Consider the following 27055-nt stretch of genomic DNA (forward strand, 5'->3'; position numbering starts at 1 on the left):
GGTCTGTAATTCTCCTTTTTGGTAGGGTCTTTGTCTGGTTTTGGGATCAAGGTGATGCTGGCTTCATAGAAAGAGTTTAGAAGTTTTCCTTCCATTTCTGTTTTTTAAAACAGCTTCAGAAGAATAGGTATTAGTTTTTCTTTAAATATTTGGCAGAATTACCATGGGAAGCCATCTGGCCCAGGACTGTTGTTTGTTGGGAGATTTTTGATTACTGCTTCAATTTCCTTGCTGGTTATGGGTCTGTTCAGGTTTTCTATTTCTTCCTGGTTCAGTTTTGGTAGTTTATACATCTCTAGGAATAAATGTATCCATTTCTTCCAGATTGCCTAATTTGTTGGCATATAGATGCTCATAATATGTTCTTACAATTATTTGTATTTCTTTGGTGTTGGTTGTGATATCTCTTTCATTCATGATTTTATTTATTTATTATTTACTTATTTACTTATCTTTTTGATAAGTCTGGCCAGGGGTTTATCAAATCTTATTAATTCTTTCAAATTTTTTTTAAGATTTTATTTATTCACTTGAGAGAGAGAGAGAGCACAAGCAGGGGAAGAGGCAGAGGGAAAGGGAGAAGCAGACTCCCCGCCAAGCTGGGAGCCTGACATGGGGCTTGATCCCAGGACCTGGAGATCATGACCTGAGCTGAAGGCAGATGCTTAACCATCTGAGCGACCCAGGTGCCCCTTATTAATTCTTTCAAAGAACCAGCTCCTAGTTTTATTGACTTGTTCTACTGTTCTTTTGTTTTCTATTTCATTGATTTCTGCTCTAATCTTTATTATTTCTCTTCTCTTGCTGGGTTTAGGCTTTATTTGCTGTTCTTTCTCCAACTCCTTCAGGTGTAAAGTTCCGTTATGTATTTGAGACCTTGTTTCTTGAGAAAGGCTTGTATTGCTATATACTTCCCTCTTAGGACCGCCTTTGCTGCATCCCAAAGGTTTTGAACAATTGTGTTTTCATTTTTTGTTTCCATGAATTTTTTAATCCTTCTTTAATTTCCTGGTTGACCCATTCATTCTTTAGTAGGATGCTCTTTAGCCTCCATGTATTTGAATTCTTTCCAAATTTCCTCTTGTGATTGAGTTCCAGTTTCAAGGCACTGTGGTCTGAAAATATGCAGGGAATGATCCCAGTCTTTTGGTACTGGTTGAAACCTGATTTGTGACCCAGTTTGTGATCTATTCTGGAGAATGTACCATGTGCACTTGAGAAGAATATGTATTCTGTTGCTTTAGGATGGAATGCTCTGAATATATCTGTGAAGTCCCATCTGGTCCAGTGTGTCATTCAAAGCCCTTATTTCCTTGTTGATCTTCTGTCCATTTCCGTGAGTGGGGTGCCAAAGTCTGCTACTATTATTGTATTATTTTTTTATGTGTTTCTTTAATTTTGTTATTAACTGGCTGCTGCCTTGTTAGGGGCATAAATTTTACAATTGTTCTTCTTTTTGGATAGACCCTTTAATTATGATATAATATCCTTCTTCATCTCTTAAAAACAGTCTTTGGTTTAAAATCTAATTTGTCTGATACAAGGATTGCCACCCCAGCTTTCTTTTGATGTCCATTAGCATGGTAAATGGTTTTCCACCCCCTCACTTTAAATTGGGAGGTGTCTTTGGGTCTAAAATGAGTCTTTTGTGGGGCGCCTGGGTGGCTCAGTTGGTTAAGCGACTGCCTTCAGCTCAGGTCATGATCCTAGAGTCCTAGGATCGAGTCCCGCATCAGACTCCCCTCTCGGCGGGGAGTCTGCTTCTCCCTCTGACCCTCCCCTTTCTCATGCTCTCTCATTCTTTCTCTCTCAAATAAATAAATAAAATCTTTAAAATAAAATAAAACGAGTCTTTTGCAGACAGCGTAGAGTCTTGCTTTTTTATCCAGTTTCTGATACCCTGTGTCTTTTGATTGGGGCATTTAGCCCATTTACATTCAGAGTAACTATTGAATATACCATACTTATATCATTTAATATACCATATTGTAATTATCTGTTTACTTTCTGACTCTCCCCTAATGTTATTTAGTAGTTAAGGGGGAAAGTGGCAGAATATGAGGTTGGAGAGATTTAGGCAGTAGCCAGATCATGCAGGGCCAGAGTAAAGAGTCTGGATTTTATTCTAAGAATGTAACATGATCCTATTTATGTTTTTAAAAGATCACCGTGACTGCTTTGTGGAGAATGGATTGTGGATGGTAAGAGTGCCAGCTGGGAACCTAGTTAACAGACTGTTGCAGTGGCGCAAATGAGAGGTGATAGTGGTTTAGAGTAGGACAGTGGAGACTGGAGAGAAGTTGATGATTCAGGACATATATTGGAGATAGTGCCTTTAGGGCTTATTAATGTGTTAAATGTGGGAGTTAAAGATTTTCAGATTACTTTCTAGGTTTCTAGTTTGAGCAAGTGTCTAGAGAGAAGATCTGGCATTCTGTTTTTATTTATTTATTTATTTATTTAAAGATTTTATTTATTTATTTGAGAGAGAGAATGAGAGAGAGCACATGAGAGGGGGGAGGGTCAGAGGGAGAAGCAGACTCCCCGCTGAGCAGGGAGCCCGATGCGGGACTCCATCCAGGGACTCCAGGATCATGACCTGAGCCGAAGGCAGTCGCTTAACCAACTGAGCCACCCAGGCGCCCCTGGCGTCTGTTTTTATTATGTTGAGTTTGAAATGCCTGTTAGACATTGAATGAAGGTGTTAAAATATGTGAGATTGGAGTTCATAGGGGGGTTTAGGCATCATTGTCCTAACGTTGGTATTTAAAGCTGTGGAAACTGATGAGATCACCCAGGAAATGAATCTAGGAAGGGAAGATGGCCAAAGATTAATATAAATACCGTAAGTTCATCACCCAGAGGTAGAACCTGGCATGCAGACATCTTAATAGGCCCCTATTTAATATTTAACCATTTTAAAATTAGTTGCCCATATTTGAGAGCTCCCATAGAAATCCAAATCTTTGGGGCACCTGGGTGGCCCAGTCGGTTGAGCATCTGCCTTCAGCTCAGGTCATGATCCCAGGGTCCTGGGATTGAGCCCCAAGTGGGACTCCCTGCTCGGCGGGGGTCAGGGAGAGGGGGGTCTGCATCTTCCTCTCCCTCTGCCCCTCCCCCCACTCATGCTCTCTCTCGCATTCTCTCTCTCTCAAATAAATAAATAAAATCTTAAAAAGAAAAAAAAAAGAAATCCAGGTCTTTGCCTTCTCTGAATAATTAGAAGATGCAACATCACTGAGCTTGTATGTCTTCATGGGAGCAATCAGCCCAAGCTGTTCTTCTTAGAATGGTCTGTATAGTTGACCACAATCTCTACTGTTCCCTTATTGTTCTTCACTTAGCTATTTTACTCAAATGCCTCTCTGGGCATTTGAATTTACAGCCCCTGATTTAGACCTTAAGGATAGAAGGAGCCAACAAAGGAACCTAGGAAGAAGCAATCATGAGATAAGAAAACCAGGAGAATAGGGCATTACAGAAAACTAGGTAGGAAGGTGTTTCAATTATTAAATGCCACTAAGAGATTGAGTAAGATGAAGACAGAAAAGGGCTGTTGTTTTTGGTGTGAATGGGTTTGAGGAATAGATGGGAAAGAGAGGTGAGGACGTGGAGGTAGTTCTTTTGAAAACTCAGGAAAGTGAAGAGGTGTAGGTAATGGGGCAGAAGGGTGGCTTTTGGAGATACTAACGAATATGTGAACAGTCCATTAGAGAAGTAGACATTAATGATGCAGGAGAGAAAGGTGATAATAAATTGAAGATTTAGGAGAACAGATGATATCCTAGAGCACAAGAGCCCAATTGTGGGCTTGTTAGAAGGAGACATGCTGCTTCAGGGAGGGAAGGAGAGTGTTGGTCCTGAGGTGATGGCAATATGGAATACTGATAGATAAAAATGAGAATCTTCAGTGTTCACACAGAGCCAGAGAATTATCTTAGGCTAAAGATTTAGACTAAATATAGACTTTTATTCATTCATTCAAAGAGAGAGGGGGAGACGGGTGGGGGGAGGGGAAGAGGGAGGAGAGAGAATTTTAAGCCGTCTCCATGCACAGCATGTAGCCTGACGCAGGCCTTGATCTCACAACCTTGAGATTATGACCTGAGCCAAAATCAAGAGTTGGTAACTTAACCAACTGAGCCACTCAGGCGCCCCTAGACTTATATTTAGACTTACAGATTTATATAGATTTACTTAGATTAAATACCGATTTTGGAATTTAATCTGTAAAAATCTGATACTTTTCTTAAAGAGCACATAATAGTCATATATAGTCTCATAGTATTGAAAGAGAGGAGAATATTACTTTACATTTTATAAGTGAGAACTGAGGGTCAGACATGTGGATTTAAGATTGCCCATTGAGCAGAACTGGGGCTTCACCCCCTAGTCATCATGAGTTCCAGTCTTACACTCTTCCTGACATACCCATATCTCTAACTTACTGACCTAAAATCTAAGTGAACTAGCCATGTACTTTAATCTTAAGGGAACATTAATTGATTTTTTTGATCAGGTTTTAGCATTGTGGTTGGGAGAATATGCTTACTAAATTTGTTTTTTACCACCTTTGTGATTCAGAATTTAAAAGGGAAAAAATAAGTTCCAAAACTGATTTGGAGATTTTTCTTTTAATCGCCTTCTTAAAACTATAGAAAATATGTTCTGTTGAGAAAAAGGTAATATTGAACATCTGCAGAATATTTTTTCCTGTCTTTTCCTGAGTTGAATAATAAAACTTGAAATCATACCTTGCCCTCATTTCTTATCTAATAAAAATAAGTTTGAGTCTTATATATGTGCCTTATATTTCCACATCTGGCTTTTGAAAGGATTTTATTTGGTGCCTCTAATTCTGTCTTGATTCATATTCTTACAGAATAATTCCTTCTTAAGTTTTGGATCAGCCTTGACTCATTAAAGTTTATACACCAGAAACAGTAGTTTCTGAAGAATAATTTCTAGATACCTGTATCTTGTCAAGACAATTTAATGACAGCCTTAAATTACAAACTTATTTTTCACTTTAAGATTCATATTCATAGGGGGCACCTGGGTGGCTCAGTTGGCTAAGCGGCTGCCTTCGGCTCAGGTCATGATCCCGGAGTCCTGGGATTGAGCCCCACATTGGGCTCCCTGCTCAGTGGGGAGTCTGCTTCTCCCTCTTCCTCTCCCTGCCACTCTGCCTCCTTGTGCTCACTCTCTCTCTGTCAAGTAAGTAAAAACAGTCTTTTAAAAAATATATTTAAAAAAAGATTCATATTCATAAATAAAGTCTTTAAACTACATAGATATTACTAATTTTGGTGGGGTTTTAAAAATCGTTCTTTTGCTTTTGTGACTTACTGAGATTTACAGCTAGAGGGTTTTTAATCCCTTTTCCCCCATTAAAGCACATAAGCACATCATAGTTTTCCCTTGGATCTGGGTATAGTCAGTATGATAAATTATTTTAAGAGACTCAGTTATCACTGTTAATCCTCTTGGTCTCATTTTCCTGTTATATATATTTGAAGGTTTTATTTTTAAGTAATCTCTACACCCAACGTGGGGCTCGAACTCACAACCCAGAGATCAAGAGTACCACGTTCTACCAACTGAGCCAGCCAGGCACCCCTCATTTTCTTTCCAATATTTTAATGTGTCTGGAGAACATCTGGGTTAACCATTGATTAGAGGGGAGGTGACCAAAATGCTTCCTGAACTCTCCTTTGATTTCTTGTGAAATGTGGGCATGTGGCTGAGTTTCCTATCTGGCTCACATTAGAGGCATGCTTTTGGGCATCCTAGTTTATTTTTCTCCTTCCCTTTGCAGACCACCTCCTGCCCTTGTTTCCTGTGCCACAAGTTTCCTTAGGTCCTGGGCACAAAACCACAATTTCATCCTTGACTAGTCCCCTTACTCCCCCTCTCAGAACTCCCATATCCCTTCATTAGCCAAGTCTTCAGGTTCTATCTTTGTGATCTCTAGAATAGCTTCTTTCTTTCCATTTTTGTTGTCATCATTCTAATTGAGAACCTGCATTTTTTTTTTCACCTAGACTTCTCCTTACTAACTTCACAGGTGGCATGGGACACCATGCATTCTTTTCCTAAGTAAAAGTTCTGTTCTTTTGGACATCTGCTGCCCTACAAAATTCTGATATTTCTCTTAATTGCTTCCAGGAGTAGCTGTGACAGAAGGAAAGGCTTTAGGGCAGACGGACTTTGTTTCTAATCTGAGCTTTGCCACTTACTAGCTTTTTGATATTTCCAGACATCACTTTCTTCCTGTACAAAATGGGAATAATGTGGGAATACCTTGTAGATCTTTTGAAACGACTGGAGGTAAGAGTGTATAAAGTGCCATGCCTGGCACTGGTATTACAGGTGCAAACTAAAAAACACTATATGTGCTCCCAGCTCACCTTTCTGCCCCATTTTCTGTTCCTGATACTCAGTCCTATTGAATGAAATGCTTATTCCTAAGTATTGTCCACATCTCCATACCTTTGCTCAAACTGTATATATGTTCTCCACTTGTATGTTCTCCCTCGCCTTATCTGCCTGCAAATCTCTCTTAAGTTCTATCTCAAATGTCACCTTGTGAGGCAAGCCTTTCTGTTCTTACTGTCCACATTCTACCCAAATAATGTTTTTTCTTCTTTGGAACTATTTCCCGTATTATTTTTTCAATTCAGGGACATTCCTTACCACCCTCTACTACCAATACACATGCTCTAATGTGAAGTGCTGGATCATTGAGGAGGAAGAAAAAAAATCAACCAATTAGCAAGTACTTAATAAGTGTTCTTTATATTTTCAGCACTGTGCTAGGTTCTAGAGATTCTTTAGTGAACTATAGAGACCTAGATCATGCCTTTATGAATCTTAGAATTTAACAATGATCTTTGGCTTTTGATGTTCACCAAAATCATTGGCAGGCTTTTAAAATACGGGTACCAGAGTATCCACTAAATCAGGAGTTTCTAGAACAAGGGCCTCTAGGTAAAATAGAATTCTCCAAATCTGATAACTACTGGCCTAGCCAAACACTATTTCTTACATGCCCTGTTATGGTTGTCTTAATGGAGGAGGAAGCAGAGGAAGATTTGACTTAGGAGGTGACATTTAAAATGGATATGGGGTATACACTGAAGTATTAAGGGTAAAGGGACATGATGTATCCAATTTACTCATGGTTCATAAAAATAATTATATATGTACACATATATATACATACATTTATATATACACACACATATGTGGATATAGATATCAAAATGTTAGAAATGGTGTTTCTGGGGCACCTGGGTGGTTCAGTCCGTTAAACGTCTGCCTTCGGCTCAGGTCATGATCCCAGGGTTCTGGGATTGAGCCCCACATCAGGCTCTCTGCTCAGCAGGAAGCCTGCTTCTCCCTCTCCCACTCCCCCTGCTTGTGCGCTCGCTCTCTCTGTCAAATAAATAAATAAAATCTTAAAAAAAAGAAATGTTGATTCTGAGTAGAACATACACTGCAGTTTACTATTCTTTAAACATTTCTGAAGTTCGAAATTGTTTGAAAAGAAGAAGCTAACAGGAATGAGCAAAAGTTAATTGGATCTAGAAATTGTATAAGATTTCGTGGGGTTTTTTTTTTAAGTGTTTTTTTGTTTGTTTGTTCGTTTTGTAATCTCTACTCCCATCGTGGGGCTAGGACTCACTACCCCAAGATCAAGAGTCTTATGCTCTTCCAACTGAGCCAACCAGGTGCCCCAAAGTTGTATAACATTTCAATAACCAGAGACACAGATTATAGGATTGGAGGCAGGGTATAAGTATTCCAGGCTGAAAGGACAGGGTAATCACAAGACCAGCAAAGGCAGAGGAGACTAGAAGTTGAGAGTGTGAGGTAAGAGACCAGTCAGGTAAGCAGTCAGGTGTGACTGAACTACAAGCTGCAATAAAAGAAATGAGTGGAGCCAGATTATGAAGCTCCATGTATGCCTTGCAAATTTAGTCTGTCATTTAAACTAGTGGCTGCCAAGTAGAATACTCACAGCCCAAGTGGTAAGGAAAATGATCTGTTGAAGTGCACCAAGAAAACTTTGTAACTTCTATTTGTATATATGTTACCTCTTTCTTTACCTCATCTAAATTTCTATTTTATGTGTTTTAAAAAATATGTAGTATCTTAACACAGTAGTGTATATACAGTTTGTAAATAAATATCATATATGGGGTTGCTAAAATTTTTTTTTTGTTGATATCAAAGTTGAGAGACCACTCCTTTAGACATTTTCCTGCCTTGTAATTAGAGCAATATTTTTAAAAATGCGAAACTAATTATATTAGTCCCTGTATGTATGCATGTGTATATGTGTGTATACATACATTTGGGTATATGTGTATAGTTTTTCAACAACTTAGTCTTTAATATAAAGTCCAAATCTGAATCAGATTTTAACATGACTTTAAATGCTCTTCTTAGTCTGCTGCCTACAAATCATGCCAATCTACTCACTGACTGGATCCCTATTCCAACATTGTTCATGGTGTAAGCCAAGTTCTTTCAGTTTTTTTAACGCACTACCTTGACTTTACATCTGCAGGATCCTTCTACATAGAATGGTCTCATTTGTTTAAAAAAAAATCCTTTTACTTGCTTAACTTCTGTTTATTCTTCAAGCCCTATCTTATGTGTTACTTCCCCCAGTAGCCCTCTTCTGACTCCCCAGATGAGGTTGTAGTTCCTGTGTTCAGAAATGGCCCCTTTCATATTTTTAATGGCTTAAAGTTCTGAGGACAGGAACCTTATCTCTCTTGTTCACTCATTTATCCCAGAGGAAATGCTTGGAATGTTGTTGAGGGCCCAGTAAATATTTGTTAAAAAGGAAATGGGGTTGTGCAGCAGCAGGAACTCTCATTCATTAGTGGTGGGAATGCAAAATGGTATAGCCACTTTGGAAGATAGTTTGATGGTTTCTTACAAAATTAAGTATACTAGGGCGCCTGGGTGGCTCAGTTGGTTAAGTGACTGCCTTCGGCTCAGGTCATGATCCTGGAGTCCCTGGATCGAGTCCCGCATCGGGCTCCCTGCTCAGCGGGGAGTCTGCTTCTCCCTCTGACCCTCCCCCCCTCTCATGTGCTCTCTCTCATTCTCTCTCTCTCAAATAAATAAATAAAATCTTTAAAAACAAAAAAACAACAACAACAAAAAATTAAGTATACTCTCACCATATGATTCAGCAGTCACACTTATTGGTATTTACCCAAAAGGGTTGAAAGCTTATCTTCATGCAAATACCTGCACACAGGTATTTATAGCAGCTTTATTTACAAGGCTGGGCTTGGAAGCATCTTAGATGTCCTTTAGTAGGTGAGTGGATAGATAAACTGTTAGACCTTTAGACAATGAAATATTTATTCAGTGCTAAAAAGAAGTGAGGTATCAAACAATGAAAAGACAAGAAGGAACCTTAAATGCCTATTATTAAGTGAAAGAATACCTATTGCTAACTGAAAAAAACTATATACTATATGATTCCAAGTATATAATATTGTGCAAAAGGCAAAACTATGAAGACAGTAAAAAGATCAGTGGTTGCCAGGGTTCAGATAGAAAGAGAGATGAAATGGCAAAGCAAAGAGAATTTAGGGTAATGAAACCATTCTCTATAATATAACGGTGAATACATGTCTTTATAAAATTTGTCCATACCCAAGAGTGAACCATAAAATATAAGCTGTGGACTTTGGGTGATAATGATATACCAATGTAGGTGCATCAGTTGTAACAAATGTACCGTTGTGGTAGGGGATCTTGATAGTGAGGGAGGCTGTGCACATGAGGAGGCAGAGTTTGTATGGAAAATCTTTGTACCTCAATTTTGTTGTGAACCTAAAACTGCTTTTAAAAAGTCCATTAAAAAATAGACAAGTCTATAATATAGCGCATTCTACAAGAAAAAAAGAGGGGGGCATGCAGCCATCATTAGGGAAATGCCAATCAGAACCACAGTGAATACCACTTCAGTACATTAGGATGGCTATAATCTGAAAGACAGCCAATAACAAATATTGGGAGGATGTGGAGAAATTCATATATTGCTCATGAGGGTGTAAAATGATGCAGCTGCTTTTGAAAAACACTTTGGCAGTTCTTCAAAATGCTAAACACAGAGTTATCATATGACCCACAAATTCCACTCTTAGGTATGTATACCCAAGAGAAATGAAATGAAAACAAGTCTGCACAAAAACTTGGACGTGAATGTTCACAGTAGTGTTATTCAGAATAGTCAAAATGTGGAAAAAACCTAAATGTCTATCTTAGCTTGAGCTGCCATAACAGAATACCATAGTCTGGGTGGCTTGAACAACAGACATTTATCTCTCACAGTTCTGGAGGCTGGAAAGTCCAGGATTAAGGTGCTGGCTGATTCGGTTCCTAATGAGATCTTCTTGGCTTGCATATGGCTGCCTTCTGCTTGTCCTCACATGGCCTCTCCTGATGCATGCAGGCAGATTGAGAGTGAGGTCCTATCTTTTCCTCGTCTTCTCAGTACACTCATCCCATCATGGGGGCCCTACCTTCATAACCTCATCTAAACCTAATCACCTTCTAAAGGCTCCATGCCCAATACCATCACATTTGGGGTTAAAGCTTCAACATATAAGTTGGTGGGGTGGGGACACAGCATGCAATTTGTAACAAGGTCCATCAACTGGTGAATGAATTTATAATAAAAGTCCAGAACAGGCAAATCTATAAAGACAGAAAATACATTAGTGGTTGTCTAGGGCTAAGGAGTGGGGAGATTTGAGTAGAAATAGGGAGTGACTACTAGTAGATATGAGATTTCTCTTTGGGTTGATGAAACTGCTCTAAAATTAGATAATGATGATGGTTGCGCAGTCTGAACATTTAAGAACAATTGAATTGTGCACCTTAAATTAATTTTATAGTATGTGAATTATGTCACTAAAGCTGATGTTTGCTTTAAAGCGGCAAAATAGAAAACATTGTGTAGAGAAAGGTGATGCTCTTCTATACATTTCTTTGCATTCTAAGTAGATTCTTGAAGTAAATTGTAGAGATCTCTGAAAATCAGACTTTTAATGCTATATAATAAAGAGTACAAGAGCATATTTGAAAAGGTTTGGACAAAAACAGTTCTTGAGTAAAGCACGATTAAGTGGCCAGTCTACTTTTCAGAATGAATAGTCATCCCACTGCATTTTATTTTTTTTATTTCATAGTATATTATATGACTTTAACTCACAGAGTTTGTGGGCTCCCCCTCCCTTCCATTAATTTACCCACCTTTGCACTTTCTAATTTCTCCTTTGGAAAAAAGACATCAACCATTCTGCTTCCTCATTTCTTTTTCCTTTTTTTTTTTTTTAAGGTTTTGTTTATTTATTTGAGAGAATGAGCGAGAGAAAGAGAGGGCACGAGAAGGGGCAGAGGGAGAGGGAGAAGCAGACTCCCTGCTTGAACAGGGAGCCCAATGTGGGGCTTGATCCCAGGACCCTGGGATCATGACCTGAGCTGAAGGCAGATGCTTAACCGACTGAGCCACCCACCCCTGCCTCCTTATTTCTTTAGTAAAATGAGTGCAGTAACTGTTTACTTCTGTCATCTCATGTTGAATAGTAAAAAATAATGTGATAATGTATTTAGTGGTTTTTTTTTTAAAAAAGCAAGAGTAATGGGGCACCTGGGTGGTGCAGTTGGTTAAGCCATCAACTTTTGGTTTCTGCTCAGGTCATGATCTCAGGGTCGTGAGATCGGGCCCTGTCTTGGGCTCTGTGCTTAGCTTGGAGTTCTCTCCCTCTTCCTCTGACCCTTCTGCTTGTGCTCTCTCTTTCAAATAAGTAAATAAATCTTAAAAAAAAAAAAAAAGCTAGAGTAACAAGGGACACTTGGGTGGCTCAGTCGGTTAAGCATCTAACTCTTGGTTCTGGCTTAGGTCATGATCTTAGGGTCATGGGATCAAGCCCTGTCCCGGACTCCATGCTCACCTTGGTGTGTGCTTGAGATTCTCTCCCTTTTCTTCCTCTTCTGCCCCTCCCCCCACTCGTGTTGCACATGCGTGCTCAAATAAATAAATAAATAAAATATTTTTTAAAAAGTAAGAGTAACAAATTTTTGAAATTTTTCTCAAGTGGCTTTGTACAAATTATTTAGTGACACCTCCATTTACCATGTTTGTTAGGCCAACTCTTATACATCCTTAAGGCTAACGCCCCTGGTTTCTTTTCTCTTCCTTCATAAGTGCCCTCTACTGTTCTCCTGTGGTACTCTGTATATCTCTTTATCATATCTCCACCTACTGGCATCTTATCTGCCTGTCTCTTCCTTAGACTATATGCTTTATTAAGGCCAATGATTAGATCTTATCTTTGTAACTGTAACTGAATTTGGCAAATAGGAGGTGCTCAGTAAATGCTTGTTGAATTGAACTTAATGTAGAAGCCTTTTTGTCAGGTGTAATAGGGACTGATAATTTGGTCAGCTAATTTTTAAAAATTCAGAACAGAATTATTATAAAATTATGTATATACCTACCTTGAATTTTTTTTTAATTAAAACATGGTTAAATAATCTTTGACAATTATTTGATATATGGCATGGCCTTGGGATCCTAATTATAGTTCTACTTAGCTTTTCTTACATTAAAAAACAAAAATTTTTAAAAACCCTAAAATGAAAATAGTTTATTTAAAATAGAGGCACTTGGGAAGAACTTTGAGACCTAAATATGGAATCTTTAGATTTTTACTATTTTTCTCAATCTAACAGGTATCTTACCCACACTTAATTCAACAGCAATTTTTATTAGCAACTCTCTTTTATTGAGTCTGTTTTAAGCATTTTAAATAGTTTTTGTAGAAACAACAGCTCACTTTTTGAAATCATATTTCTGATAACTTAATACAGTGGCATTAACAGGTTTGGGAACAAATATAACTGTCTGGCTCTTAGTAAGTATACAATTCAGCTATTTGGATAAATGTGCAAGGAAGTACTAGAGTAGCTAACTAGCTGTAAGCATTATCCTGTAATGTTTAAGCTGTAAAGCTTATCCTGAGAGGCAGTCTCTCCTTTGCTACCCTGTCCACCACTCCTTTGCGGTGTAGTCAATGAACTTCTGTCTCCTTTAAAAAAAAAAAAAAAAAAAGCTTATTCTGAGTATCAGGTAGTATATTTTACAAAAGAATGGAGACTATTGATTAATCTAGTAAGTCCACTTAGTGGAAGGAATTTATGAGAATTTATACTGTACTTGGGGTTTTTTTTTCTATACCAAAATTTCATCAATTATAGAACTTATGCAGGGTCTGCTGTATCCTGCCATAGATTTCATAAACTTTGTTCTTAAAATTCAGTGCTTTGCATTGTCTTATTATCTTCTCACGTCACTCTGGCCAGCCCCAAAGAATTTCATGCTAATCGTCTTTTTTTATTTGTTTGTTTTAATTTCAGTGGTAGGAATGGGATCCTGGTGCTTCCACATGACTCTGAAATATGAAATGCAGGTCAGTAATAACAAAATTAACTAAATGCTTACTTCTCTTCACCCAGAGACACTTCAGATTTGAGGAAAGAGTACATTACTAGAGGGTGCTATTGATATAAGAGACCAAAGGGAAAAAAAGAGATTACAAATCTCTGGAGATTTTAATTTAGGCCAGAGGATTCAAATTGACTAGGTGGAATAAAGAGGTGAGCAAATAAGTTAGCTGTCCATAGAGAAAACAAGTGACAGCACTGTAGCTTTTGTCCTCCTCTGTACAGACATGCATAATGTTAGAGCAGGATTAGAGAGTACAGACCCCTGGAGACATTTTAAAAAGTTCACTAAGATAATATATTCTTCGATGCCTGTATTTCCTCATGTCTCTTTTATGGCATCCATTTGAATGGATGATTCCTCTAGCTAGCAAAATTTTAGAGCTATGCAAGGATTTTTATTTACTGTCCTTGCTCTAGGAGGCCATATATCTAGTCCTCAGTCTTTTGACCTCTTTATTTCCAATTGCTAACCCAGAAACTCGTGGAACAGCACTGTCCAGTAGAAATATCATATGAGTATGTATGTAATTTAAAAATTTTTGGTAGCCACATTAAGAAAGGTCATGTTAAAAAGAAATAGGTAAAATCAATTATAATAATATATTTTATTTAACCCAATATATTCAAATATTATTTCAACATGTAATCAGTATAAAAATTTATTAATGAAGTGTTTCATGTCTTGAAATAGGTGTATATCTCAATTTAGATTAGGTTTATTTCAAGTGCTCAGTAGCCATATAAGACTAGTGGCTGCTAATTGGACAGTGCTATTCCAGAAGGATCTGTGAATTATTAATTACAGCTATTTAAATGTATAAGAATTAATTCTTAGGATTGATTCTGATATTCAACACATATTTATAATAAATAATAAAAGACTAGAGAACTGTTTAAGATTGAAGGAGACCACAAAGACATGACAACTAAATACAGTGTATGATTCTGGACTGGATGGTTGTGTGTGTGTGTATGCTTACATTTATGATATTATTGGGACACTTAGAAAACTTAAATGAGGTCTGAGGATTATATGGTAAATCAATGTTAATATCCTGATTTTGTTGGTAGTATTGTGGATACATAGGTGAATATCTTTTTATTTTATAGGTTTAATTCACATGCCATAAAATTAACCATTTTAAAGTATGTAAGTTAGTTGTTTTAAGTACACTTACAAAATTGTGAAGCCATCACCATTATCTAATTACAGAACATTTTCATCACCCCAAAGAGAAACTTCATGCCCATTAACTGTCTCTCATTACTCCCTCCACCTCGCCTCTGACAAGCACTAATCTACTCTCTGTCTCTGTGGATTTGCCTATTCTGGACATTTCATAGCAATGGATCCTACAGTGTGTGACCTTTTATGTCTGGCTTCTTTGACTTAGGCTGAATAATATTCCATTACATAGATATACCACATTTTGTTTATTCATTCATCAATTAATGGACTTTGGGTTGTTTCCACTCTTTGGCTTTTATGCACAATGCTTCTGTGAACATTAGTGTGCAAGTTTTTGTGTGGATATATATTTATTAGAAGTAGAATTGCTAGGTCACCTGGTGATTCTGCATTTAACCTTTTTTAAAAATTTTTTTTTAATTTTATTTTTTTGCCTTTAACCTTTTGAGGAGCTACCAGACTGGTTTCCAAAGTGGTGGTACCATTTTACATTCCCACCATCAATTTTCTCTATATCCTTACCAGTACTGGTGATTGTCCTTCCTTTTGATTATAGCCATCTTGCTGGATGTGAAGTGATATCTCATTGTGGTTTTGATTTGCATTTCCCTAGTGACCAGGGATGTTGAACATCTTTCATGTGCTTATTGCCCATTTGTATATCTTCATAGGAGAAATGTCTGTTCAGATCCTTCTCCCATTCTTAAATTGTGTTATTTGCCTTTTTATCATTGAGTTATAAGAGTACCTTATGTATTTTGGATACTAGACCCTTACTGAATACATAGTTTACAATTTTCTTCCATTCTGTGGGTTGTGTTTTCATTTTTTTAATAACATCCTTTGAATTTTAGGATCAGCTTATCAATTTCTGCAAAAATTATCTGGGATTTTGAAAGGGATTCCATTGAATCCAGAGATCACTTTGGAGAGTATTGCTTTCTTTATTTTTTTCTTTGTATTCACTTCTATTTTGCATATGATCTACAATAAACATTATTTTGGTAATAAAATATTTAAAAACTTAAGTTAGATGATTTTATGCTAATTTATAACCTTATGAAGAGTATTGCTATCTTTAATATTGTCTTCCAATCCGTGAACATAGGATGTCTTCCCATTTATTTAAGTCTCTTATTTCTTTCAATGATGTTTTATAGTTTGTGTGCAAATCTTGACTTCTTTTGTTAAATGTATTCATAAGTATTATAGTTTTGATGGTATTGTAAATTGAATTTTCTTTTTTTTTTTTTTAAGATTTTATTTATTTATTTGACACAGAGAGAGAGAGAGAGAGAGAGAGAGAGAGAGAAGGAACACAAGAAGGGGGAGTGGGAAAGGGAGAAGCAGGCTTCCCGCAGAGCAGGGAGCCCAACGCGGGGCTCGATCCCCGGACCCTGGGACTGTGACCTGAGCAGAAGGCAGCCGCTAACCAACTGAGCCACCCAGGCGCCCCGTAAATTGAATTTTCTTAATTTCATTTTTTTGATTTCTCAAGCCTAATTTATAGAAATAACAATGATTTTTGCATATTGTTATTGTATCCTGCAACATTGCTGAGCTTGTTTTTTCACCTGTAGAGTTTTGTGTGTGCATATGTGGATTTGTTAGGGCTTTCTGTGTACACAATCATGTCATATGCAAAGAGGGATCGTTTTATGTCTTCCTTATCAATTGGATGCCTTGTGCTTGTTTTTCTTGCCTAGTTGCCCTGAATAGAACTTCCAGTACACTGCTGCATAGAAGTGGAGAGAGCAGATATCCTTGTTTTGTTCCTGATCTTAGGAAAAGAGCTTTTAGTTTTTTACCATTAATTATAGAATTTGCTGGAGTTTTGTGTGGATGTCCTTTTTAAATCTGAGGAAGTTCCCTTCTATTCCTAGTTTGCTGAGTGTTTTTATCATGAAAAGATGTTGGAATTTTCAGATTTTTTTTTCCTGAATCTCTTGAAATGACCATGTGGTTTTTCTCCTTTATTGTATTAGTATAGTCTAGTACATTGGTTCCCATATGTTGAATCAACCTTGCATTCCTGTGATAAATTCCATTTGGTCAAGGCATATAATCCAAATGAATATCTTTGTAGGAAACGTGCACTAGAGTACTTGGGAATAATGGAACTTCATGTCAGCAATTTACTCAAACAGTTCAGAGATAAAAAAAAGTTTTTTTGTATTGTCCTTCAAACTTTTCTGTACCTTGAAGTTGTTTCAATTATTTTTTAATTAAAACAATATACATCTTCTTTGACTCCAGTAATTGCACTCCTAGGAATACTTCCTAAAAAAGTAATCAGAGACAGGGAAAAGATGTTTTACAAGTATGTTACACATGTGAGAGTGTTACACGTGATAAAGATTTTTAAATGATCTAAATGTTTAACAAAAGGGAGATTGTTAACATATACTATGATATAGCTGTGTGTTGAAATGTACTGTGCCATTTAAAATAATATTTTGAGGGACGCCTGGCAGGCTCAGTCAGTAGAACATGTGATTCTTGATCTCAGGGTCGTGAATTCGAGCCCCACATTGGGCTTACTTTAAAACATACAATAAAATAAAGGAAACATGATCTCTGGTTGAGTACCTTTAAAAAATAAATAAATAAAATAATATTTTGAAGACTACTGAAATGGGAAAATGTTAGACAAAACTTTATGTAATGTGATATCAATTTTATAAACAATAAAAAAAAGACTGGAAGGAAGTACATTTTGCCTCACTTCTTTTCCTTTGTTACAAAGTTTGTAATCTGTGGCTCAAAATTATAATAACCCCCACCCACCCATAAAATATCCTTAAAGTCCTTGCCCCTTGCTTTCTGAGCAATATTCAACTCTGATCAAGCTCAATTATCTGTGTATCCTGTGCCTGAACTGAGTAGATAAATATTGCTCATAGAAATTATATCCCTTTGTTAAATGATCTCACTTTTAAATTATTGAACAAAAATCTCGAATAACCACTCAGTGCCATAAGACAGTACTGTTACATTTCCCTGACAGTTTCAATTTCCATTCTCCAGAACTATTATTTCACACTTGTTGCTCTTTTTAGATTTCTTTTTATATCTTTTTTGCCTCATATCCCCTTCTCCTCAGTGATATCTTCAATTTTTCACTAAGAATATAGAAGAAGTTAGTAAGAAACTGCCTCATCTTTTTACCACTATCATCTTCCTCCTATTATTGTGGAAGAAATGTCCCAATTCCTCTCAAAGACTCAAGCCTACAGTTACATACTCCAGCGCAGTCACTTGCTCCACCAGTCTTTAGAAAGTCACTACACTCATTCACTGCTATCAGCTTACACACATACTCAAATAATTCCCCTCCTTTAAAAATTACTTCTCCCTGACCCTGTGTCCAGCTATTGAATCATTTTTTGGTTCCCTTTCATATCAAAACCACTTGAATGTCTCTGCTCTGTCTATACTTACCTCCCTCTCTTTTCCTCCTGTTCCAGTTAGGTATTCCTTCCCTTCATTTCATAGAAACTGCTATTGTCAAGGTCACCAGTGACCTTCATCTTGCTAAATCCAGTAAACACATTTCTATCTTATTATTTGACCTCTCAGTAGCATTCCACACAATATTTGCTTTTTTCTTTGTGAAACACTTGTTTGGGCTTCCCACTTTTCCTTTATATAAAAGGAAATTCCCTCAGCCTTCTTCCTTACCTCACTGGACACTGTGTGTGTGTGTGTGTGTGTGTGTAGTTTTATGGTTTTATTAAAACAAATATGATATGCACATAAGCTATCTATTCATTGTCTTCGCTGTGCAGCCTGGCATTGGCATTGGTGACTCTGATGGCCAGCTGGGCTGCTCTTTCCACAATGGCTTTGTGGTTCTTAGAGGAGACATTGTGAGCAATCTCTGCACAGTAAGATTTGTTGCATGTCAGCACTTCAAGCTTCTTTTTTGTTTTTTAAGATTTTATTTATTTGAGAGAGAGAGAGTGCGCGTGCACACGTGTACACAAGTGGGGGAGGGGCAGAGGGAAAAGGAGAGAAGCAAGACTCCCTGCTGAGTGCAAAGTTGGCTGAGGGATCTCAACCCTGAGATCATAACCTGAGCTGAAACCAAGAGTCAGATGTTTAACCGACTGAGCCACCCAGGCTCCCCAGCACTTAAAGCTTCTTGATGTGGACTAGGAACTTCAGGAAGCCACTGGGCAGCTTTGTTTTCTTGTTGTTCCTGTAACCAATGTTGGGCATCAAGATCTGGCCCTTGAATCTTCCGTGCACCCTATTGTCAATACCTCTGGGTATTGACATCCACCAGTTGCACTTAATTTTCATATATCAGTCTGACTTATGCCGGATGAACTTCTTGGTCCATTAAAAAGTTAATGATCTTGGGCTTTACCAGGGGTCTGAGGGCAGCCATGATGCGGAGTAGGAGATGGCTGCCACCTCTGCAGGCAGCGCTGAGGAAGAGGGGGCCCTGGCCACTCTTTTAGTCCTGGGCTACCTTCTCTATATTCTCTCCTAGGTGATCTCATATAATATCATGATTACTGATATTTATGCTGATGATTTCAAAACATCTGTCTTCAGTTCTAACCTCATCTTTGAGCTCTAGATTTGTATAACCAACTATATGTTTGACATACCACTTCAGTGTCTAGTAGAAATCTCAACCTTTAATATGGGCAATATGTAATTTTTTATTTCTTTTTCCATACCAGTTCCTCCCCTAGTAGCCACTGTGATGCCATCATCCACCCAATTGCTGAAGCTAAAAACCTAGAATCATCCTTATTTCTTTTTTCTCCTCATTCCTCACATCACATCTGTTAGCCATTCTTCTGGTTTTATTTTAAAAATATAACTGGAAAATGTGTTCTGTTTTCACATTGCCTACCCTTGTGTAAGCCATCACCATCTCATTTCCTGGCTACTTCAATAGTCATCCATTGCCCCTGCAGCCATCCAAGGTAGTCTTTTAAATTTTAAATCAGATCGTATTGTTCTTCTGCTGAAAACTCTTCCAAGACATCCATTTGCACTTAAAGTGAAATTTAAATTCTTTACTATGGCCTACTTGATCTGGCCTTGGTCTAGTTCTACAACTTCAGTTTTTACTCTTCCTCTGCATAGTTTACTACGCTTCAGTCACACTGGCCTGGTCTCCCCCAGCTAGGATGTAAGCTTCTTTTTTTTTTTTTTTTTAAAGATTTTATTTATTTATTTGAGAGAGAGCATGAGAGGGGGGAGGGTCAGAGGGAGAAGCAGACTCACCGCTGAACAGGGAGCCCGATGCGGGACTTGATCCCGGGACCCCAGGATCATGACCTGAGCCGAAGGCAGCCGCTTAACCGACTGAGCCACCCAGGCGCCCCTGAAATACTTTTGTAATAAGGAAAATACGTGTTTATGCTTGCTTTAAAAGAAAAGAGACTTCAAAAGACTCCAAACGTGTTCTGGAGGAGTAGTAATGATAATAAGCCAATCTGAATACCCTTCATCCTAAAGCAGACTACCTTCTGTTCTTGGGGGGGGGGGTATTTAATTCAGTTTTGAGTTTTATTTATGTGGCAGATTATTGTATTTTCCAAAGATGTTAACACCAATATATCTCATCCCACCTGCTTTTCTTACAATGTGACATTGACTCTCCTCAAGAGGTGGGATCTTTGTTCCTTGCCCTTGAATCTGGGCAAGACTGTTACTATGGTGGACATGAAGCTATATGACTTCAAGGAGTGAGTCACAAAAGGCAATAGAGCTTCTTCCTTATCCTTACTCCTGGGATGCTTACCCTTGGAAGCCAATCAGCCATGTGGAAAGGCCATGTATAAATGTTCCTACCACAACCTCACCTGAAGTCCCTAGGCTGCAGCTGCATCACTGCCCAAAATTTGAGTGTGGGACTCTTTAGATGATTCCAGCCCCAGTCTTTGAGCTGTCCCAGCTGACCCTGAGTGAAGGAGAGATGAACTGCTCCCTCTCAGTTCTGCTCAAAATGCATATTAATCAGCAAAATATATATTGGTATTTTAAGCCACTGAGGTTTTTTTTTTTTTTAAAGATTTTATTTATTTATTTGAGAGAGAGAATGAGAGAGAGAGAGCACATGAGAGGGGAGATGGTCAGAGGGAGAAGCAGACCCCCTGCTGAGCAAGGAGCCCGATACGGGACTCGATCCCGGGACTCCAGGATCATGACCTGAGCCGAAGGTGGTCGCTTAACCAACTGAGCCACCCAGGCGCCCAAGCCACTGAGTTTTAAGGGGGTTTGCTACACAGTAACAGAGAACCAGAACAATATACAAAACATATCTACTCCAATTCTGTGCATATGGCTACCTCTGACATTCCCTTAAACACATATTTTCTAAGACTTAGGTAAGTTTTTAAATTTCTAGGATCATTCCTGTTGTCCATCATGTAATTCCTAAAACAGTAACCCTGGAAGGTAGTGTGTGTCTGTCACATATATAAAGAAGCAACTGCATGAATGTGCTGAGACAAGGATAGACTAAGTATCTGAGTTAAGGAGGGGATAGGCTCCCCTACTGCATGCTGAATAGATCATGACAATATTTCAGTTCTGAGGACTGACCTGGTTTATGTTCAAATGAGAACACCAGAATGGTGAAAGAACTAAAACTCTAGTCATGATGATTGAGGGGAAGGAACTGGGAATATTTCGCCTGAAGAAGAGAAGACATGCCGCTCACTCAGCTGTACATACCAGACTCTCAGTTCTATGCATTTTTCATGTCTGGCCCTATTGCACTTCCCTCTCTCCCTTGGACAATTCCTGTTCATCCTTTAAAGTCTTAGCCAAAGCGACAGCTCCTCTAGGAGGCCTTCCATGGCCCCGGGGTTGGATATGTACCCCTCATATGTTCTTCTACAACCCTCTGTGCTTCTCTGTTACTGCCCTTATCTTTTGTTTTATAAATATATTTATATCTTTCTTCTGTATCAGAATGTGAGTTAACCTAAGAGCAGGGACTCTCTCTGGTTGACCTTGGTGTATCCCATACTTTTAGGGCACATAGCACTACATAAATGTTTTATGAATCAGTGTTTGAAGTGTTGACATGTGAAAAAGATACAATTTATTCTTTGTGGTCCTAGTGGCATTAAAGGTACAGAGACATCTTGCTCAACATCAGAAAGAATTTTCTGAGCTAGTAGATGGTAAGAGCTTCCTTCAGAGATCTTGAGTCCCCTGTCCTTGGAGGTGCCCACGCGTAAGCTGGACAAATACTTTCATTAGTTCAAAAATCGGTGCCTGGGCAACAGGTCTGCATAGGTAAAAATGATATAGTCCTTTCCTCAAGGAACCTGTGGTCTCGAGTGAATCTACCTGGAGTGAAGGTAATACGGTAGTGAATGCAGTGGTAAAGGGACCTACAGTATCCTATGGAAATGGAAAGAGAAATTATTTAAGGAAGGGAGGTGAGAGAAGGGTTTTCACACAGGTGACTCAGATATATGTTTGAGTTGCATCTTCAAAGATGAATAGGAATTTGCCAGGCCAACTCAAACCTCCAGAGTTGAGAGGATGTCTGGCATCTCAGGGCACTGCAAGTAGTACTTGTAGTTGTAGCCATAGATGGAATGGGAATATGTGGTGATGATGGGGACAGTTCTAACAGTGATAATAGCTAACATTTGTTACATTATTGAGTACCTGCTCTGAGTAGGTGTTGAACTAAATAGTAAGAGATATGGTTTGGGAAGCTAACCAGAGGCCAGATCTAAGCCTTTTGGACTTTATCCCCTGTAAGCCATTAATAGATTTGGAGCAGAAGTGGGACACACTTTGATTGGTATATAAACTTAATTGTTGGTAAGATTGTTACCAAAATAACACAGCATTTCAATAGACCAGATGGCCTTTGATCCTGAGATCTTTGATTGTGTGCTTTATCATTACTGTAATACTACTCTATCAGCTTTGGGGACAAATTATACAGATGCCTTATTTCTTGCCTCTTTGGGTTCTACAAAGTTGTGGTTTTACGTGCTTGCCCATCTGGATAGAAATAATATATGACCCAATTTCCCAATGATTTAGGAGGGAAGAATCCTCAGTATTGAAGGACTTTTTAAAACAGCTTCCCCGGGGCGCCTGGGTGGCTCTGTCGTTGAGCGTCTGCCTTTGGCTCAGGTCATGATCCCAAGGTCCTGAGATCCAGCCCCACATCGGGCTCCCTGCTCCGCAGGAGGCCTGCTTCTCCCTCTCCCACTCCCCCTGCTTGTGTTCCCTCTCTCACTGTGTCTCTCTGTGTCAAAAAATAAATAAAATCTTTAGAAAAAAAAAAAACTTCCCCATCTCTCTAATTTAAACATAAAATGATTGTGAATATTCCTTGAAGGCTTCTTGTCTCTTTACAGGATAAAGTTGTCTCAGCTATGTTAATCCATTATTTTTTATGCACAGTCACTGAAGCAAAGTACGAAATGACAGTGCTGCCACTTACTAGACCCTGGTGGTCAGTGAACCATTTCACCAACCTGAACTTAGCTGGTTGTAGCTGTAAAGAAATTGGAGGCCCATTCTTTACTTCTGCCTAAACTGAGCACAAGCAGATATTGACAGTTATGTCTTAAGAATGATTTGGAGCTGGGACGCCTGGGTGGCTCAGTCGTTAAGCGTCTGCCTTTGGCTCAGGTCATGATCCCGAGGTCCTGGGATCGAGCCCTGCATTGGGCTCCCTGCTCAGTGGGAGGCCTGCTTCTCCCTCTCCCACTCCCCCTGCTTGTGTTCCCTCTCTCGCTGCATCTCTCTCTGTCAAAAAATAAATAAAACCTTAAAAAAAAAAAAAAAAAGAATGATTTGGAGCTTAGATGGTATTTTCTTCAGATTTGTTATTGCTAGGTGGCTGCTTGGACTCCAGTTCTGCTTCTGCTACCACTTTGCTGGCTGTTTGAGCATAGATATGCCACTTAATCTTGCTGAGCTTTTGTTTCCTCATCTATTCTAATGGATTTAATAATACCTATAGGAGTATTGTGAGGATCAATTGATTGGCATATGTGAAAGGGTCATCATAGGATCTGGTAAATAAGTGTTTAATAAGTATGAGTTTCCTTCCTTTTTCTTTAGCCAGTTAGAATGTCTGAAAACCACCATTATTAATTGTTAGTGATTCATTCCTTTAAATACTATTATCTGTGCCTCTGTGAAGGGTAATATTTTAAGCTATTACTCCTTTCTCATGATTAATGTGTCACATCCTTTTGGCAGCTAGCCAAGAGCAATGCATTTGGGAATGGGTTTGAGGAAAATATTAGAGAAGGAATAGAGACACTAGGAGTGGACTTCAAGTAAGGGGTGAAAGGTGCCAAAGAACAATTTAGAATCACAGAACTTTAATATTAGAAGAGATTTTTATTTTTTTAAAGATTTTATTTATTTATTTAAGAGAGAGAGAGTACAAACTTGGGGGAGAGGGAGAAGCAGACTCCCCTCTAAGCAGGGAGCCTGATGGACTCGATTCCAGGACCCCGGGATCATGACCTGAGCCAAAGGCAGACACTTAACTGACTGAGCCACCCAGGTGCCCCTAGAAGGGATTTTTAAAATGTAGTCCAGTCTACAAATTTTATAAATGGAAAAACAGCCTAAGAGAGGTGAAGTAAATTTACTAAAAATTACACAGAAAGTTAGAGAAAAGATGAGGACCTACATTTTGTTTTATTATTTGTGTTTCCTTTACCTATCTTAGGACATTGTCTTGCATTGCTGGTGGTTGGAGTGTAAAAGCTTCAAGTTTTTAGGAGACTTCTCCCAGATTTTATCTATTCACTCATTCAACTCATTCTTTTTTGCTTTCACTAACTGACATATATACAGTTATTGATAATCCTGGGGTGGGTAAAGTTAAAGGCAATTTTTAAATTTCTTCAGCCATGTGGAATTTTTCTTTGTGTTCTTCTGCTTTTTCTAAGTATTCTCTACTGAGCATATATGTTTGTTATTAGAAAAAAGAAGTAGATGCTAGTAAAAAAAGTGTATTCATCCTTTTCTCATAAGTAAAAATATATTTATCCTAGAAAATAAAACCAAAGAAAAATGTGTGTTCACCTATAATTTTCTTTATAATACAAAAACAAAAATTGCTTAAATGCTAGGTAGTTAATGTAAGCTAATTCAGACTTTATAATGTAAATAACAGATATTCTGGTTATAAATATTACCCTTCTTTCTCCTTTGCTCCCTATCTCAATGAATGGAACCACCTTACACTGAAAGCCCAAGCCAAAAAACCTGTGATTCATCTTTAATTTCTCCTGCTTTCTCGCTTCTGAAAACACTGAAAGCTCAAATACATCTAGCTCTAGCAATCTGTACAACCACGACCTTAATCCATTATCTCCAATCCAGATTTCTGTAACTGTTTCCTAATTGGTGTCCCTACCTCCCCTATCCATTTGTCACACGGGAACAGAAATACTGTCCCTACAAACAAAACTAATTGTTTTCATTCTTTGAGCATTGTTTGCTAGACTTTGTGCAAGTGTTAGAGATGAGACATGTAAAATGCAGTCTCTGCCCTCCAGAATGCATGCCACTTTTTTTTTTAAGATTGTATTTATTTATTTGAGAGAGAGAGACAGAGATAGTGAGAGAGAGCACAAGTGGGGAGGAGAGGGAGGAGAGCGAGAAGCAGGCTCCCCGCAGAGCAAAGAGCCCCATGCGGGACTCGATCCTAGGACCCTGGGATCATGACCTGAGCCGAAGGCAGACGCTTAACCAACTGAGCCACCCAGGCATGCCACTTGTTAAACATCTTTAATACTTCCCCTAGGTCAGGCTCATGAATTTGTACCACAGGCTGCGATCTGGCCCCTGCCTTCCTCTCTAGACTCCTCTTCAGTCACATACCCCACCCCCACCCTGGAACTCTGCTCTTTTACCAGTCATAATTTTGCTACTTACGGTTTTGAAATAAGACTTCTTTATTTGTATCTCCCAGATTTTAAAATCCATGCCCTTTTAACATATGCTCAGTTCAATTTAGTTTCTCTAAACAAACAAGCAGCCAACATCCGGAGTCCAGACTTTTCTTCTGAGCTACAGATTTGTATTTCTAGTTGCCTGATTGACATTTCCACTTGGCTGTCTCACAAGGTACCTCAAATTCAACATGTTGAAATTGTTCTTGTAATTTTCTCTGTTTTCACAATCTCTGTAAACTGTACTGTCATCAACTGTAGTATTTAGGCAACAAACCTGGGAGTTAGCCTTAGGAGTTTCTTCTCCCTCACCTTTGTATCAATCAATCACAAATCCCTGTTTAATTTACTTCCTGAATGTTTCTCAAATCTAGTCACTTATATCTATTCCCAGTTCTGCGACCTTAATCCAAGTAGCAACTTTCCTTGGCCTGGACTGCTGTAACCTCCTAGGTAGCCCTCCCACAGCTATGCTCTTTCCCTGCAGAACACTCCACACGAACCTGATCTGGCACCATATGTTCATTATTGTATTAGTCAGCTGGGGTTGCCATACAAAAATACTGTAGATTAGGTGGCTTAAACAATAGACATGTATTTTTTCATAGGTCTGGAGGCTTGAAGTCTGAGATCAGGGTGCCAGCGTGGTTGGGTCTGGTGAGAGCTGTCTTCCTGGTTTACAGGTAGCCACTCCTTTTGTGTGTGTGTGTGTTAAATGACCTTTGTTTGTTTGTTTTAATTTCAGTGTAGTTAACATACATGTTATATTAGTTTCAGGTATACAGTATGGTAATTCAGTAGTTCCATATATGACTCATTGTTCATCAAGATAAGTGTACTCTTTATTTATTTATTTTTAACATTAAGTGTACTCTGAATCCCCTTCACCTATTTCATTCATCCTCCCACCGACCTCCCCTCTGGTAACAATTTGTTCTCTATAGTGAAGAGTCTGTTTTTTGATTTGTTTCTCTTTTATTTTTTTTCCCTTTGTTTTCTGCTTTCTTAAATTCGACATTTGAGTGAAATCATGGTATTTGTCTTTCTCTGACTGGGTTCTTCCAAGCTCTCTGGTATCTCTTCTTATGAGGGCATTAATCCCATCATGAGGACCCCTACCCTGATGACCTCATCTAATCCTAATTACCTCCCAAAGGCCACATCTTCAAATACCACTGGATTGGGGATTAGGGTTTCAACATGTGAATTTGGGTGGGATACAAACATTCAGTTCATTATAACTATATTTTCTTATTTTTTGTATTCTTGATGCTCTGGCATCTGGAGCCTCACTGACTAGGGAGAGACTGTCCCTTCCAGGGGTGGCCATTTCTTAGATACAGCAAATAACTCACCCTGGACGGCACCTTTCATATTCAGACTAACCAATCGAGAG

At 38.5% G+C, this 27055-nt stretch overlaps 1 protein-coding gene across 5 annotated transcripts in view; it reads left to right on the plus strand.

The window, feature by feature from the left end:
• Nucleotides 1–27055, plus strand: part of ACER3 (alkaline ceramidase 3) — a 164011-nt gene that overhangs the window by 81909 nt on the left and 55047 nt on the right. For all 5 annotated transcript variants that reach the window (XM_021704731.1, XM_021704732.2, XM_044919738.1 and 2 more), the window contains one exon: nucleotides 13456–13508. In XM_021704731.1, the coding sequence (XP_021560406.1) occupies nucleotides 13456–13508 (53 nt within the window). The remainder of the gene's footprint in view (nucleotides 1–13455; nucleotides 13509–27055) is intronic.

Source organism: Neomonachus schauinslandi, chromosome 11, assembly GCF_002201575.2.
Source record: "Neomonachus schauinslandi chromosome 11, ASM220157v2, whole genome shotgun sequence".
In the NCBI taxonomy this organism is placed as follows: Eukaryota; Metazoa; Chordata; class Mammalia; order Carnivora; family Phocidae; genus Neomonachus; species Neomonachus schauinslandi.